The sequence below is a fragment of the Gymnoscopelus braueri genome, assembly GCF_963280865.1.
Source record: "Gymnoscopelus braueri genome assembly, chromosome: 22".
Lineage (NCBI taxonomy): Eukaryota > Metazoa > Chordata > Actinopteri > Myctophiformes > Myctophidae > Gymnoscopelus > Gymnoscopelus braueri.
In genome coordinates, this window is record NC_137624.1 from 10,209,397 (window position 1) to 10,228,028 (window position 18,632).

The 18,632-nt window shown below is 40.9% G+C and overlaps 2 protein-coding genes across 3 annotated transcripts in view; one reads left to right on the forward strand and one right to left on the reverse strand.

Moving 5' to 3' along the window:
• Positions 1-3,501, forward strand: part of zbtb7c (zinc finger and BTB domain containing 7C) — a 400,030-nt gene extending 396,529 nt beyond the window's left edge. Inside the window, exon 5 of the transcript XR_013932428.1 lies at positions 3,490-3,501. The gene's annotated coding sequence lies outside the window, so the exon portion shown is untranslated. The remainder of the gene's footprint in view (positions 1-3,489) is intronic.
• sema4d (sema domain, immunoglobulin domain (Ig), transmembrane domain (TM) and short cytoplasmic domain, (semaphorin) 4D) overlaps positions 1-18,632 on the reverse strand; it is a 71,513-nt gene that overhangs the window by 22,295 nt on the left and 30,586 nt on the right. For both annotated transcript variants that reach the window (XM_080418579.1, XM_080418578.1), the window contains exons 4-7: positions 4,920-5,053; positions 1,523-1,668; positions 1,146-1,208; positions 422-520 (exon numbers count right to left, since the gene is read on the reverse strand). In XM_080418579.1, the coding sequence (XP_080274705.1) occupies positions 422-520; positions 1,146-1,208; positions 1,523-1,668; positions 4,920-5,016 (405 nt within the window). In that variant the 5' untranslated portion in view covers positions 5,017-5,053. The remainder of the gene's footprint in view (positions 1-421; positions 521-1,145; positions 1,209-1,522; positions 1,669-4,919; positions 5,054-18,632) is intronic.

Below are 18,632 nucleotides of genomic sequence, written 5' to 3' on the forward strand. Positions count from 1 at the left end.
AAAACTCTGATGTGTGTCTCAAAGAATATGATTGTTGGCAGAATCACGGAAAGTTTAGAATATTTTGCGTTCCCGTTTTCATATTTCACAAGATCGGTGGTTGCTGCAATGACCTGCACTACAATACTTCACCATATGTTGCACTATGACGAAATAAACCCACAAAATTTAACAATGTGTGCGTTCCGTAATGCAATTCCAATGGTGAAAGCTGTGTTAAGTGTTACAAGCTACAACTTTCAAGTGTGTGTGTGTGTGTGTGTGTGTGTGTGTGCGTGTGCGTGTGCGTGTGCGTGTGTGTGTGTGTGTGTGTGTGTGTACTCGTGTGGCCTAGTCGCTTCTTTTGGGCTTGTTTTCGTAGACCTGGCCACTTGATTCTCTCGCACAAATCTGGCAACACCGGATGGGAGCCGTCACTCACCAGGTAGTCACACTGCGGTTGAAAGGCGTGCGTCCCACAGACAAACAGCCTCTCGTCGTCCAACACTTGAAGCACCCGGATGTAGTTTAGACAGTCCTTCTGTAAATGATCGAGAGATACGACTAATAAAGCCTTATTCTTAACTCTTTGACTGCGGACGACGCGATAACGCGTCAAGTGCTACTTTGTCCAGTTGGCCGTCGACGCGCTCGACGCGCTGGACGCGCGTTCATTGTTTAATCTCTGATTGCGCTATGCTGCTTAATATTCAATGTTATTCTCGAGTTCCACTTACTTCACGGACATCTGCATCCGGTTTCATGACCTGGATTCCGTTTCCGGTTTTTGATTCTTTTCCCCAGTCATTTTCGTCCAAAATAGGTAAATAAACGGTCTTTCACACGGTATAACAAAACAATCTGGGACGACGTCACTTCCGTTTTCATGTTTTTCCCTGTCTAATCTATCAAGAAGGCTGCGAGAGACCCAACGACCTGATCAAGCAGTCATGTGCTGCACTCTAGTGGCGGATTTGTGCTGGGTCTTTACATTATGTCCCCTTAAATTATTTTCATGAGAAAAATTCAAAATATAAAAATAAAAAAACACGAAAATTGCTGGCACTGGGGGAGTACTTTATGAAAATACTCTGGCAGTCAAAGAGTTAATAATGAAACATTTATTTAGACATTTTAAAAGAAATAAAAGAAAATTCCAATCTGACCTCTTTTGATTTTCCTTTGAGCGTGCACATCGACATTGGAGTTTCTGCAACTGTCCATTGAACCTTTTAGAAGGGACAAAAGAATATCAACATGAATGAACCCATTAAAAACGGAAAAACATCCGTGTCTGTGTTTTAGATCTTTACGTTAGCTATTAAAAAAATTGCAGATATAGAAGCTCACGGCACGTCACTTCGTGCCGAGCTGCGAGCTTGCACATCTGCTATTATTGAACATAATTTTAAGTCTTGAAAGTGTATGAACTACTGATTTAGAAGGCATTTTGTAGAATCGGCCTCAGGTCTTAATGGGTTAAAGAGAACACACCACATTATGTCTTCATATCTAAAAGGATTCCATAATCACATTGTGATACCTTGTTGTTCTTGACTGTAACGTTGGTCTTGCTGAGTTCAAAGATGGCCTCCCGGGCTCCCACGTACAGCGCGTCTCTCTCCTCGCTCAGCAGCAGAGTGGAGTAGTTGAAGATCCCTGGCTCTGAGAACTCCATCAGGTCCACCTCTGAGTACACAAAAACATTAGATCACATGAGAGGATATCCATATCCACCAGCAGATCTACAAGCTGGCGAAGGGATTTGGCCGAATCTGTCGGCAACTCCCGTTACAACGTGTAGAGTTGTTGTTATTAGGAATAAAAACCAGCGGTGTAAAGTAACTAAGTACATTTACTCAACTACTGTACTTAAGTAACATTTTGAGGTCCTTTTACTTTACTGGAGTATTTGCAATTGTCTATACTTTTACTTCTACTCCACTACATCTCAGAGGCAAATATTGTACTTTTACTCCACTACAATTATTTGAAAACTTTAGTTACTAGTTACTTTGCAGATATAAATGATTACATTATGAAACATACATTAACCACTTTAACCCTATTTTATACTGTGGCTATTTGAAAATAGACGATCTACAAGCTCGTTGCATCGCAACACGTTGTGAGCTTGTAGATCTGCTATTTTCAAACATTTTATTACTTTTACTTTTGTTACTTTAAATACATATTGATATAAATACGTTTGTACTTTTACTCAAGTACATTTTGAATTCCAGACTTTTACTTGTAACAGAGTACTTCTACATTGCAGCATTGATACTTTTACTTGAGTAAAACATTTGAGTACTTTTTCCACCACTGATGAAAACAAAGGAGCACCACCGGAAGAGGAGGGCTGAACAAGATTGGGTGCAGACAGAAAAAAGTACAGTTGTAACTCCGGCCGGTCCGTTTGACTAAGAATAGAGGGTTTAAGTGGTTGAAACCAGGAAAAGACAACACTAATATCACAATAGGCTATCATGATATACAAAAATCCCAGGCAATATTTAGTCTCATATCACGATATCAATATAATATCAACGTATTGCCCAGCCGTACTGTATGTAGGCCTGCTCTACTTGTGGGGACATGAGTCTCTGTATACTTATGCAGCGTGTCCCATTACTGTCTCTCCAGCTATGGCATATTAACCCTTTAAGACCGCATCCGTGTGTCATTTTAAGATTTTTTTTAGGCTATTCAAAAATAGCAGATATACAAGCTCATAGCGCAGCACCGAGTGCCGCGCTATGAGCTTGTAGATCTGCTATTTTTGAAAAATCGCGAAAATGTGTGCAAATCTTTGAGAATATATATATTTTTAAAGGGACATTTTTAACTCAAATCTTTGCTTCTGGGGGGTCCCTGGGACAACATATTTTGAGATGGGGGTCCGCGGCCAAATACATATAATTTTGGGGGTCCTTGACATAAAAACGTTTGAGAACCACTGATTACAGCAACATATGTTTTTTCAAGATTTTAGACGACATTTGTAGAATCCCCAGAAGCAAAGATTTGAGTTACAAATGTTCACTTTAGATTTGCACAAATTCTCATGATTTTTCCACAAAAGAAAATGCAGATCTACAAGCTCGTAGCGCGGCACTACGAGCTTGTAGATCTGCTATTTTTGAATAGCCAAATAAATCTAAAAATTCTTGCCCGGTCTAATTGGGTTAAAGCATCCTGTGAGTGTATCCGTGCACCCATGTGTCACTATGTTCGGGGTGATTTATCGGGGCCCTAGCGGAGTTTGTGTTAGGCAGGCTAGCTGGCATGGTGGTGTACCAGGTGTGAGCAGGCTCAGGTTGCTGGTGCCAAGACATAAACATCACAACCATGAAAGCAAACACCCTCACTGACTGACTGAATAACTGGCTGAGTCACTTGAGAGTAGAGAAACTCCATTTTGCTTTGAGCCGAGCTACCACATGCAGGGGCCGTCACCAGGGTTTGTTACGAGAGCTATTTATGTCAATGGCGGCGTACAAATGGGAGCTTCCTCCCCGGCCATTAGGAGGTATTACTTGAGAACCCGCGATGTGACGGAGACGCGAAGGTGTTGACCCAATAACCCCCATGTCTGGAAATAGATGGTGACAATTTCATAATATTTCTTTAAACTGAAAAAAACGAACAAAAGAAAAACGTTGAAATTGTCTGCAACCTCAAATGAGAGTAGGATCTTTCACATCCATAACTACATACTGTACTTTATTGTACGATGAAAAGAGAACATCTTCAAGCTACGAGCTTGTAGATCGTATATTTTTAAAAATTTTAGGAGAAACTTACAAATAACAAAATTAAAAAATAACACAATCTTGAAAGTAAAAAGGGGGGAAGAGAAATCTATATAATTTTTAAAAAATATATTTTTGGGGACCTTTCTGCAGTAATTTGATAGAAGTAGTGGAGAGTGACAGGGAAGAGAGAGACAGGGAGTGACGCGCAACAACGGTCTTCAGGCTCGGGAATCGAACCCGCGACATGCTGTCAGGCTGCATTGGAGCCTATGTGGTATGCGCCTTAACCGCTAGACCATCGGCGCCCCGGGGAAGAGAAATATTCGCCTTTTTTTTTTTGCCTATAATGACATGCCCAAAATAGGGGCATCAGGTCGCAAGTGGTTGACCTCGAGTGAGTGTCTGAACTTTCACATCCTTCAAGTGGATTACAGTTTCATTTCATCCTTGACACATGATCCTGCATTAGTCAGTGTTCCGGTCTCTCGTAGCCACAGACACAACTTGAGGAGGTTGTCTGCCCCATCGCCAGAGACACACTAATGAAAAGCCTTGGGTTACTGCAGTGTGGTTCTCAAAGTGGGGGCGCGGGGACCCTCGGGGGTCCTTGAGAGGGTTTCAGGTGGTCCGTAACAAAGTTGGTTAATAAAGCGTAAAAATCTGTTTAACCCCTTTAAACCGGTTTAAATTGCATCGAAAATAGGCGATTTACAAGCTCTCAATCCATCACATCGCATTCTCAAAGTGGGGTCCAGGGACCCCCAGGGGTCCTTGAGGGAGTTCCAGGGGGCCCCCAGCAAAATGATAGATAGTTAGGAACCAAATGGACCCTTGTGGGTCTGTAACTCTGAGAGTGTACAAATGGAACCAAATGGACCCGCTAGGGTCCATTTGGTTCCATTTGTACACTCTCAAGAGTTAAATTAACATTGATTTTACTATATAAATTGGGGTCCCAGAGATAGAAATGCCATTAAATGGGGGTCTGTAGCCTAAAATGCATGTCAAACTGGGTGGTCCTTGAAATTAAAATGGTTAAAAATCACAGCTAGAGCCGTAAAAATCTTCTCTTATGGGTGTCCTTCGCTTATCTTTTCAAATGGGGGTCCGTGGGCTAATAAGTGTTCATTTGGGGGTCCTTGACATGGAAAAGGTTTGAGAACCACTGGCCTAAATGATTACCTTGATGTTTGAAGGAGGTGCGAGGCACAGTGTGGGGTCCATGTGTGGACACCTCCAGGAGCAGGCCCAAGAAGACCCCCAGCACTCCAAACCCCATGTTGGACTCCGTCAGCTTTGGAACCGTGAAGTTTCCCCTGCAACACACAGAGAGAGACCAAGGTGTTTAACATCTTGTGACTTTACACACAAAGAAATCTACAAAATCCCCTCTATGAAGACATACACTGTTTCTTTAAATGTTGGTCTTACGTATACAGAGGCGGGCACTAAAGCAATCAAACAAACTTTCACCTCATACTGAAAACTGGCGGAATGGTATCATCTTGTTTTTTATCGTGTAGTGTGGCATAGCATGTGACGAGAACGATTGAAACCTTTGTGCCAGCTCAGAAATTAGCTTTTGGGAAGCCACAGCCACAAATAAAACAAAAACACATTTACAACAGGGTTTCTCCAACAGAGCGGAGTAGACCTTGCTGAGCTTTAATTCAACTCAGAATCATTATTAACCAATGCTACTAAGCTCACATCCTCTTTCTAGCAGTTTCAACTTATCATTATACAATCCACAGCAAAAGCTGGGTGGGTGGCATTATATTTTCAGTCACATCAAAAGGTATGCTAGTTGACTCCCACACATGAAACAGCCAGGCTCCCTTTGGACATAGCTGTTAACCACATGAACCCATAGTGTGTGTGTGTGAGAGCAATGAGGCAGAAAAACAGATGGGCACGGGTGTCGAGTTGGGCAAGGGCTCAGAGATGAGTAACGGGATCAGAGAAAGGCATGATTACGTGACGTGTGACATGATGACGTGACGTGTCATCAAGGCTCTGTCTGAACAGAAACCATGATGTACACGCCATTATGCTGCTCTGGTTTGTTTTAAGGTGACTCTCCACCAAACAGATTACCTCAGACTACAACAGTAGTTTCTTTCCAACGCCTTTCCGAGTCGGGCCGATATCGGTGCGGTGGAGAGTTGGCTAAAGGGACATTTCGCCGATTTTGCATCAAACCCCTATTTTTATCTAGGTCTAGGACCCATAAACATGATCCTGGTTGTGTTTTTTGTGTTTTATCTGTATTTTTAGATTTTTATCCATATCCTCAGAGACTATGAGTCATTTGACTCATAGTCTCTTTATCTCACCTTATTTCCTGACTACAATGTAGACCACACCACCACGCAGCCTCCCCTCCCCAGTGCCCCAAAGCATTGTGGTCATTGTAGTAATGCAGCAGTCCAGTCCCCAGTCAAACACACAGACTTCTATATTTTTCTGGCCATAGGGTGCAAATTTAAAAATTTGCTATTCAGGGATTCAGGGGCTAGACATCATCATGTTAGGAAGTTGTGAGTTTGTAGATCGGCTATTTTCGGTGTGCAACACCAGTGCGTAACTAAGCATACTGTAAATCAGTCATAACTTCAACCCCAACCCCTAAAACGTCACCTCTAAAACGCCTCGTCCTAACCTGAATCTTTTCCTAACTGTAAGCTCAACTCTAATCTCCTCTTGTGAGCACCAGGAAAAATTGTCCTCACTATGTCCATTTCTCAAAATTCTACTATACTTGTGGGGACATTTGGCGCTCACAAAAATAGTAGTACACAACACACATACACACACACTTTGGTCTGAATAAGATTATGCACACTGTGTGAATATATATTTTCATCATATTCGGGTGTGTGTTATGTAATGACAGCGCCTCAGGCTTTAACCCATTCAAACCGGGAACGCATCCGTGTAACCACTTTATCCATATTTTATACTTTGGGCTATTCAAAAATGCCGCGCTATGAGCTTGTAGATCTGCTATTTTCTGAAAAATCGTGAAAATCTGTGAAAATATTTGAATATATAACATATTTTTAAAGGGAACATTTTTGACTCAAATCTTTGCTTCTGGGGGGTCCCTGGAACAAAATATTTTGAAATGGGGGTCCGCGGTCAAATACATATCATTTTGGGGGTCCTTGACATGAAAAAGTTTGAGAACCACTGATATAGCAAAATAAGTAAAAAAAAAAAAAAGAAAACGGTTAGGATTTAGAAGACACAAATCTTCACGATTTTTCAAAAAAATTGCAGATCTACAAGCTCATAGCGCGGCACAGCGCTATGAGCTTGTACATCTGCTATTTTTGAACAGCCAAAGACATCTAAAAATGACAGAGATGCGTTCCCGGATCGAATGGGTTAAGATAGGGGGAAAATTGATTCTATTGTGCATGCATTGTTGGAGCATAAAAACATAAAGAGGCGGGGCTCTACGGGTCTCTCGGCTGATGTGGATGACGCCAGCATTCCTGGTGTTTGCTATCATTCCTGGTAGCTATCAGGCCTGTCCTGATCTGGTTGTTGTTCTCCGTTTGCCAATTTGCGGGGACATCGTGCTCCTCCGCCCCCCTTTGAACAGGCCTCTCTCTCCTGACGCATTCACATCTGCTGCCCGGATGGCCATGATAAGGAAGCCATTAAGCACAAGGTTCTGCGTCATCTCTGTCAGCTTATTATCACACTGGTTCTCAACGTGGGGTTCGGGGACCACCAGGGGGTCCCCAGGTGAGTCGCTTAACCCAGTAAGACCGGGAACGCATCCGTGTCATTTGAGATTTCTTTGGCTATTCAAAAATGGCAAATATACCAGCTCATGGCGCCGCGCTATGAACTTGTAGATCTGCTATTTTTGGGGAAACTTTGGAAAATGTGTGCAAATCTTTGAAATGTATTTTTTTAAAGCAAACATTTGTAAAATATTTTGTTCCAGGGACCTCCAGAAGCAAGGAGGAGAGTTCAAAATGTTCTCCTTAAAAAATATATAACACAAGATTTGCACAAATGTTCTAGATTTTTCAAAAATAGCAGATCTACAAGCTCGTAGGCCGGCAGTCGGTCCGGCACTATGACCACCTTGTAGATCTGCTATTTTTGAACAGCCAAAGTATAAAATAATGTTTATAGTCCCCCGTTATCATTACGGTCTAGGGATTCCAAACTGAGGTATGTACAAACCAAAACTTTGGTGAATGGTTACACCGCTAACAGTTTTTGGGTGTTTTGTTTACCAGTTTGTTCCAGTGAAAGTTACCATTTTGTGGACTATGTACTTTGAACCCGACAATGCGCTGACACTCTTTACACCTTGGTCTCTCTCGGGTACAACGCGTTGATATTCTTTTTGTACCTTAACCCATTAAGACCTGTAACGCATCTGTGTCACATTTTGAGCTAAAAAGCATTATTCTACACTTTGGCTATTCAAAAATAGCAGATATACAAGCTCATAGCGCGGCACCGAGTGCCGCGCTATGAGCTTGTAGATCTGCTATTTTTTTTAAATCGTGAAAATGTGTGCAAATATTTGAATATATATTCTTTTAAAGCAAACATTTTTAACTAAAATCTTTGCTTCTGGGGGGTCCCTGGAACAAAATATTTTGAGATGGGGGCCAAATCTTATAATTTTAGGGGTCCTTGACATGAAAAAGTTTGAGAAGCGCTGACATAGTATACATAAGTTAAAAAAAAAACAGTTAGGATTTAGAAGACATTTTGTAGAATTGGCCTCAGGTCTTAATGGGTTAAATGTCTAATATCACGTACAGTATATACTTGCTGCTATGTTGATGCACCTTGCGTCTAATACCATGTACATACTGTGTATATATACGTAGATATCTTTTGTTGATTTATCCTTTTTGCCCCTGCCTTGACCTTGCAGGTCCATTTGGTTACATTTGTACACACAGTTACATTAACAACTGGGGATTTTGTACTGTGTAACTGAATGGAATGCCAAGATTGTGTATTAATCTGCATGATTATTTTGCAAATTGACCTGCGATGTGAAACTAGGTTACATTTCTAAAAAAAAGCATAATGTAAAAATACGTTAAACCCACAGAAATGCAACAGGCCTTTTAAGCTGGAGTAGAATATTGAAATAAATCTCTAAAATCTGCCCGCTCCTCAATCCTGGTTGTAATACGTTTCTACAGTGTGTCTATTTCAGTCAAATAACAGAAAATAATCTCAACAGCAAATGTTATCATTAACAGATTAGCCCATTTCCCACACTGACAGAATACAGATTGCTTCATTTCTGCTCTGTGCGTGGTATTAACAATGTAAGAGTTTTATGTTGGAAAGCGATTAACTGCCATAATTCAAGAGTACGGGCTCACGTTCTTCCTTTCACTTGATCCAATCATGTGGAAGGAGGGGTGTTATGGATAGGGACATTTTAGTCGACTAAATCAACTGTAGATTTAGTAGACTAGAACTAGACAAAAACTAAGACATTTCAGATGACATTTCAAATATGTCTAAAACTAAATTAAATGTTATTCAAAGGACTGACTAAAACTAAATGGAATTTTATTCAAAAGACTGACTAAAACTAAATGGAATTTTATTCAAAAGACTGACTAAAACTAAATCTAAATTTGCTGTCAAAATCAACACTGCAGCCAAGACATGTGTTATTATGGTGGAGGAGTAAGTAAGCAGCAGGCACATGGGGGCCAGTTGCTTTCGTCTCCTCTCTCTGAGAAAGAGAAAGTGATCCGGCACCAAAGCAGGTTATTCTGGTTTTCCAGAGAGGATAAAGTACCAGCAACACACCTCGCCAGAACAGGCGGGGCAGGTGTCCTGAGTGGCAGGAGATGAAGGGTTATCGGGTGTCTTCTAACCAGTGGTTCTCAACCTTTTTGTGGTTCAGGGACTCAGGGCCCAATTGAAAATCTCAAAAGTGACGCTGAGCACTTAACACGGCAGCCCAAAAAGGCAACCCGTTTTCAGAGCATGTTTATTTTAATGGTCAATCAATCGATTGTTTTCCAGCTTGGAACCAACATAGTATACTTACAGTATATACTGTAGTATAGTTCCTAATTATTGGTATCAAAAAGAAAACTCAGGTTTTTAAGAAAAAAATATGATTTTGTTTTTTTACATACTTATATTATTATTCAATCTTAGTATTTTGGTAATTATTTGAGGGCCCACTTGCAATACCCTCACGGCCCACCAGTGGTCCCCGGTCCACAGGTTGAGAATCACTTTTTTAAACCATGTTGGACTGAGATAACTGAGGGTTTGGCTCAGAGAAACGAAACCAGAAACCTGACGATATGACTAGTCTGGACAGCCAAGCTACTGAAATCATGACAGTCAGGGTCAAAATGCCGGAACAAAATGTATGTCTGCTTCATGTAAATCCATTACAACAGTGACTCGCAAACCTTTTCATTTCAAAGATTCCTATTTTGATATGCGTTAGGCCATGGACCCCATTTGATTAAAAAAATGTATCTCTGGGATGACATTTCACGGCTACATTTGGTTCCATTTGTACACACACTCAAGAGTTACAGACCCATAAGGGTCCATTTGGACTCCTGGTCGTTCGGGTTAGGGTTAGGTGTTCTTCTGTAACGTTGGATTGAGATTACCGTGCTGAGGATTCGACTCATAGCACAAAACTAGAACTAGATATGACTAGGACGGACATCCAAGCTAATCATGACCGTCACACAGTCAAATGCCGGAACAAAATCGCATGTCTGCTTCATGAAAATCTCCCACAAGATAGCATCTCATACAGCAGTAGTTGTTATCAAACGTTTTCGTGCCAGGGACGCCCACCTGACCCCCATCTGAAAATGTTGGTATGATAAAAAATAGCAGATATACAAGCTCACAAGCGTGGCTATTTTTGAATAGCCAACGATAAAATATGGTTAAAGTGGTTAAAATGATGCAGGCACTGCATTAACAAATTTTGCTGGGGACCCCCTGGAACCGCCTCAAGGACCCCTTGAGAACCAATGTCATACAGAACACAAGAAGCACACCGATAATGCTCTAGCTCAAGTAAACACATAAAATAAGCCTGATCTTTATTTCATGACATTTCCAGCAACACCACAATTTTATAACAACATAAATCATCCACAAATACTGATTAATGACCTAGTGCCACAGATTTGGAAGTTTCCATTACTAAATAGTTTAGAAATAGGCAAGTAATTAGTTAGCCCGTGGGGGATAAATCACACAGTGAGACAAGTACAGACAATCAATACAGGAGGACAACAGCTAGAAAAGTGTAATTGATTATTGATGGGGCTGGAGAATGAGAACAAATGAATTTTCAGTCCCTAATACATGCTATGCGTTCGAGGAATACCTTCGGTACTGGAATAGCAGTCAAGCAGGGGTTTTCTTAGGGTTTCCACTAAACAAATCCACCACTAATGGAATTCTACCCTAGTTTCAACTGTAGCCAGGGACTCTACTCTTCTTCTTCTAAAGGGGGTCAAGTACACAAAGAGCCATTGTTTACTGTGGATGAGGACAACCTCCCCTCCCCTCTTCATCCTATCTACATCATCTCTGCACCGTCATGAACAATGCACAGAGACAAGAGGAGAGAGGGAGGGAGAGAGAGAGAGAGAGAGAGAGAGAGAGAGGTGGGGGTTAAATAAAGAGAAAGACATCACTTCTTCCCTCTCGCCCAGTTCTGCTCCAATCTTGCCAATCTAAATGCCAGGCCAGCTTAGCTGTGGGAGCCAAAGCCAGCGTTTTTCAAAGATCACATGGGCTCATGAGACCTGGAGCAGCCAGTCTAAAAAAGACTAGATCCACAGAGAGACCGATTATGACACCAGAACTGTCTGTCTGTTCAAGGGGAAAACGCATTCCGAATGGATGAGATTATATAATACACACTGAGGTGTGCTCACTGCTATTAACCACTTTCAACGTGGGGTTTAGGCCTGTCACAATTATTACATAATCGTCTAATCGCAATTATTTTATATAGTCGCAATTATTTTTGCATAATCGTCATAATCAATTCCATGTTAAAAAATGTCATTTTTGTTTTAAGGCAAAAATAGTGGAAATAGCAGATCTATAAGCTCAAAACGTGCCGCGATGCGTTTTGAGCTTATAGATCGGCTATTTCCACTATTAATGTTTATTTTTAAGTGTAAAGTAATTAAATGTGTTATTTGTCATATCTGCCCTGTGCAACTTTAGTTTACGAAAGCTAAAAGCCAAACAGTCATTTGTATTCATAATGTTCCATAAATTTTCAACGACAGAAACACAATTACATCGTAAGACAATTAATTGCCAACTTAAATTTCTAATAGTGACAGCACTAAAGTGGTGTTCCTATTTTGGGGCGTGTCATCATAATATTGACAAATTGTGTGAAAATAGCACATCTACAACCTGCTATCTGCTATTTTCGCTATTTGACCATTTTTATTTTTGCCATTTATGTTTATCTAAAACATTGCGATGCCACGCGTTGTGAGCTTGTAGATCAGTTATTTTTGCTGTTCGTCGTACGACGAAGAAAAGGACTCATGTGGATAAAACTCCAGATGCTAGTCTCATTTTCTTGTTTTGACCTTGCAAAAATCCCCTCCCCAAAAGAGGACACAAATCAAAGCCTCAAACTAGATTGTCTGTGCGCTCCTAATGTCCCCCATCAATCTACCCATGGCATACCCCGCCGAGACTTCTCTTTAGAGAAAAGCTTTAAAAAGTGTCAAAGTCCGTCGAGAGGCACTGTTTACAGTAACATAAAAAGAGCCTCCTGGCAGCTAGCCGACGGTGCTCAGAGATTTAGGAGTGACCACACTGGCCCTGGGATATTTAAGACGGTAACCATGCTGGCATGTCTCTTTGAGCGCTTTGTATTCGACTCTCGGCTCCTTTGGTTGCACAGGGAGGTTGACACCTGCTCGGGGCACTGGGGCTCCCAGCGCTCTCTGCTGCTAGCCGGGCACAGAGGTTGGCAGGCTGCCCACAAGGGATGGTGGTGACGGGGGAGGGGAGGAGGAAACGGGAGCTGTATGGGTGTATGGAGGCCATGAGAGAGAGAGAGAGAGAGAGGGAGAGTGAGAGATGTGTGTGAGAAAAAGAGAGCAAGAGAGAGTGAGAGAGACAGTGGTGGAAAAAGTACTTGCACGTTTTAAGTAAAAGTATCAATACTGCAATGTAGAAATACTCTTGTTACAAGTAAAAGGCCCGTGTTCAAAATGTTACTCGAGTGAAAGTACAAAAGTATTGGCATCTAAATATACTTTAAAGCTCACAACGTTGTGAGCTTGTAGATCTGCTATTTTCAAATAGCCTATGTATAAATTAGGGCTGAAGTGGTAAATGCATGTTTCATAATATCATAATTCATATCTGAAAAGTAACTAGAAACTAAAGTTGTCAAATAATTGTAGTGGAGTCAAAGTACTATATTTGCCTCCGAGATGTAGTGGAGTAGAAGTAAAAGTACTGTACTGAAAACTGGAAATACTCAAGTAAAGTAAAAATCCGTCAAAATTGTACTTAAGTACAGTAGTTGAGTAAATGTACTTGGTTACTTTACACCACTGGAGAGAGATATGAAGAAATAGAAATTCTAGAGACAGTGGTTCTTGAATATTTGCACGTCAAGGACCCCCAACTTAATGGCCGCAGACCTCCATCTGAAAATATTTTTGAACTACTGGTAGTACTTCTTAAATCATGGAAGAAGTCCGACTCGTTATTGGTGACACAAAAATATACCACGTTTTGAATGAAAGAGAACCATGGATGAATTGTCTGTGGTTAGCTACAGAGCAGCAGAACTGAATACTTCTCCTTGATGGCGATAACTCAGCGATAACCCAATTCTAGGGGGTCCCCAGGACCAAAAAATTGAACTCTCTGTATTGATCTTGCGTTGGAAATTCAGTGGCACCGAAGTAGGAAACACATGACTAAGTTAAACTACCAAAGGATTCTACAGATCGGGGTCCCAGAGATATGAATCATATGACGGCTTGAGATTCACTGATCTACCATCTGTGAATGTCCGCTGCGGTCCAGGGAGCCTGGTCGGGACTTTCTGTTTAATGCACAGACGTTAGTCAATTTCCTCTGTGGTCTGTCAGAATATTCCAATCGATAGGAAACCATCTGTACTCCTGGCTGAGATGAACCTCTGTCAGCACATTATGGTAATTCCATAATTCCATAATTCCACCGCGCCTCAAGCCAGGTTCAGGCTGGTCCGGCACATCACAGAAGCAAAAAAAAACATGATGGCACTGGATGAAGTGCCTGATGAAGAATGTATTGACATTTATTTTGCACCCTTACTGTCTCCCAACTGTCCGAGTTGCTCCAGTGCCTTAATTATCTTTGCTGTAAGGAACCAAATGGACCCCTTGATGTTCCATTCGTACACTCTCAAGAGTTAAATAAACATTTTATTTGAAAATTGTGGTTCCAGAGATGCATCAAATGGGGGGGTCCGTGGTCCAATGCATATCAAACTGAGGGTCCTTGAAATTAAAAAGGTTGACAACCACTGACCTACAGGAAGAATAGTAGTGTGTAGGTCAGCCTATACTGACCTAGAAAGCCAAAGTGCAGTAACTATGCCAGGAAGTTCCTGGCTAAGAAATCAAGCCAGGAAAAAAGGCTTTAAAGTGACAAATAAATAAGTCTCCAAAAAAATGTAGTTACAGCACTTTCAGTACAGGAAGGATGGTTAATGTAATGTTCAGGTCAGCCTACAGGAAGGATGGTTAAGTGATTTGTGGACAACATCCTTGCCAACAATATTGGCGAGACATGAGTGGGCATATCCCTTTAAATTATGTTCCTATGGTCCCAAATCAATGTCTCCAAAAATGTAGTTACAGCACTTTCAGAATAGGAAGGATGGTAAATGTAATGTAATGTTCAGGTCAGCCAACAGGAAGGATGGCAAGTGATTTGTGGACTCATGGTCTCACCAATATTGGAGAGTGGGCATATCCCTTTAAATAATGTTCCCAACCCTCCCGGTTTTAACCACTATTTTATATTTTATCCTACATTAGTGTTGGACATTTTTATTTTTAGGGTTGATAATGACATGCCCAAAACATGGACAGCAGGTTGAAAGCTGTTCGAGAGGTTGTGAGCAGCTGGGGTGACACTGACAGACCTGATGCTTCCAAAGCATAAACATACTGCACATGTATCTGTGGACAGGACACTCTCTCTCTCTCTCTCTCTCTCTGTATCTCTCTGACTAGTATTTGGTGGCAGGCTCTCTGTGTGCGCATGCGTGTGCGTGTGAGAGAGAGAGAGTTCGAGAGGACCCTCATCTCTCAACCTGAGAGAGCGAGCGAGAGAGAGAGAGAGGACCCTCATCTCTCTCAGAGAGAGAGCGAGAGAGAGCGAGAGAGGACCCTCATTTGAAACACAATACGGAGACCACAGAAGACGGAGCTCTGTGAAGGGGCACATGTCCGCTCCAATGCAAGTAACAGATGAATGGGGTTTGGCTACAGATGTGAGACACACGCCACACACACACACACACACACACACACACACACACACACCTGTCATGACTTCATAGTATTGCCCACTGTGTGCATGGAATTCCTCTTCTGGGACCAGACAGTGACCAAACGGCTCATCTTAAAATATTGTCAGACATGGCAGAATGTCGGTTTGCCACACTCCTACCTAACCAACTAAAACTGAACTTTAAAACTAAAACTAGGTGTGGAAATAAAAGTAACTAAAACTAGGTGTGGAAATAAAAATAACTAAGTTTAGAAAAAAAAAAAAAAACTAACTGGAACTATGTTGTGTACTAACAAAGTAACTAAAATATAATTAAAAAAATAAAAGAAATTAAACTTTGTTAATTTTGCCAATGTGTCAACACAACAAGCATGAGGAGGCATTGGTGCATGTTTACTGATAGTCCGGTGGATTGGTAAAAAAAAATTGGTTCATAAAAGCGTGAAACTTGGTAGACTTGTACAGTTTGGGGCCCTGAACATTTTCAGATATGGAGCCATCGCAAAAACGCCCCCTGGTGGCCATGGCGGCCATTTACTTTCCGCATTACCAAATAATGTATTTTGTGTCATAACTCCCAAACCAAACATGATAATACAGAATAGGTGATGTCTACACCTATGTTTTGATGGTCAATGATTACAATAATATCATGTACAACATCATAAACTGTTCAGGTGATATAGTTAATGGTCAATTCAGTGATGTTGTGAGGTAGTCCTGTGCGGTTTTGTCCGAAGATCTGTCACTTTTTCATAAAAGTATGAAACTTGGTACACTTGTACAGTTTGGGCCTTGAACAATTTTTGATATGGAGCCATCGCAAAAAACTCCCCAGTGGCCTTGACAGCCATTTTACTTTCCGCCATAACCAAATTATGTATTTTGCATCATATCTCCTAAACAAAACATGATAATACAGAATAGGTGATGTCTACATCTATGTTTTGATGGTTAAGGATTACAGTGATACCATTTAAAACAGAGGTTCTCAAACTGTGGGTTAGGACCCCAAATGGAGTCACAGGAAGGTGGCAGTGGCTACATTAACTGAAAAGGTTTAAATGTGAATCCTTCCAATTAAGTCAGTTTTTGTTTTGTTTTTGAAAAGCATGCAATTATTATAATGGTTCTGGCAACAGCTATAGGCTATATACTATAGGCTATAATCTTATGAGATAAAACAACATAAAAACAGTATATAGAATCATTTATCAACACCAAAATTACAATGGAAAAACACAGAAATGAATACATTGTGATTGTACAATTATCTAGCCAGTCACACAAGCAATGCAACTAAATAGATCTCCCCTTGTAGAGGGTATTTGAGCAACCGAGTTACCGGACACAACTCAGACCTGTGTCTTTGATGGTTTTATTATACTGACACACAATACCAACACACTCTAATACCTTTAGGCCAGTATGGCCAGTAAGCCAGTAGGCCATTAGTCAAGTAAAGAGTCGGGTTATAAACCCCAAAAAGTAAACACAAACAACAACGTAACAACAAATTACTGACATGAAATATACACACAAAACTATAAACCATATCAGAAATATATTATCGTCGTGTAAACACGCTCTCAATTCTTACTCGTCAGTCTCTCGGAGCTCGAAATGGAAAATTATGAACGCAGCAATAACACCCTGGTAACTAGTAACACTGGTACATGCGTAGAACACTTTGTCCTGATAGTGAGCATCCACTGACTCCATTTATATCGGTTTGGTCTACCCATGTAGGTGTAATCTTCTGTTGACTAATCATGTGACTTGTGTATTATCTTAACTGAGGAAACACAGGCTTTAGCACTGTTCTAAACAGTAGCCACTGTCACCCAGCTCCTCATCTGACCTAATCGATCAACATGCCCTCATGTGACACTTAAGTGACATGTGTAAAGTCCACTGCTGTGCTGTGGCTTTTAGAATTTGTATATATTTGTACCTTCGGATTATAACTTCAGTTTATAACTCCAAATAAGCAGTATTAACCTTCATATAAGCATGTATCAACTCCTAGAATAGAGATATTCTAGGAGTTGATATATATAATATAGAAAATAACTCGGCCTATCACTCCGGTATAAGATCCTAAATAAGCAGGAAATACACACATAATAATAATCACAATAATAACCGCAAACTTCATAATGCATCTTGATGTGACTGTGAGCTTGCAGATTGGCTGTTTTCACTACAATGTCAATTTCTTTTTTTATACCTGGTGTTTCACCGGGATGGGGGACAATTGTTTTAGGTAGTGTTGCACTTTTATGAGTGCAACACTACCATCATCTCTCAGTACTTGATGCATGTCTTAGTTACCCAAGCCATGCTACACCGAGGGTCCTTGGGATCGAATCCAGAACCTTGTGGTCCTAAGGCGAGTGCTCTACTAACTGAGCTATCTGGATATAAACGTTACTGAATTGACCATTACCTATTCACCTGAACAGTTTATGATGTTGTACATGATATAATTGTAATCATTGACCATCAAAACATAGGTGTAGACATCACCTATTCTGTATTATCATGTTTGGTTCGGGAGTTATGATGAAAAATACATTATTTGGTAATGGTGGAAAGTAAAATGGCCACCATGGCCACCGGGGGGGGGGGGGGTGTTTTTGCAATGGCTCCATATCTATGAGTTGTATGCATGACTGTGAGTCAACTGTATTCACAAAGTGATGTTTTTGTACCAGTGGTTCTCAGGGTTCCTTGAGGGGGTTCCAAAAGGACCCTTAAAAGTAGTTATGTGGGGTCCTTGAAATTAAAAGGTTTGAGAACTACTGTAATACCTATTCTGAACTTCTTAAATCTTCGCCCTGACAAAAACGATACAACTGAAACTATTTTTACATTTTATTTTTAAACAAAATAAAATGAAATTAGCAAACCCACTTACTACACAGAAATGAAAACCATACATGGTAAAACAAAATAAATTAAAGAAAAACTACAATAACCTAACAACCGCCATGAATTCAACATTTTATGTCCAATGCAATGTCCATGATATAGAACCAGACAAATTGCAAGTCACAACACACAAGTACAAGAACTGTCATTTACTACAAGTGTGTCATATAAAAAACGACAAGGAAGAGAGTGACAGAGCAGGGCTCCTGTCCAAACCCAAACCACCTGGGGGTGATGGACGTTAACCATCACTCTTCACTTGTCAGTGTGTGAAGCCACGGTGTCAAAGCTGCACCACGTTGAATCTTCATCTGCTGAACATGCTCTACACAACGTCGCGACATTTTGCCTAGCTTAGTCTCAGCCACGTGGATGAAATGATCTAAACACTGTTACTTAACC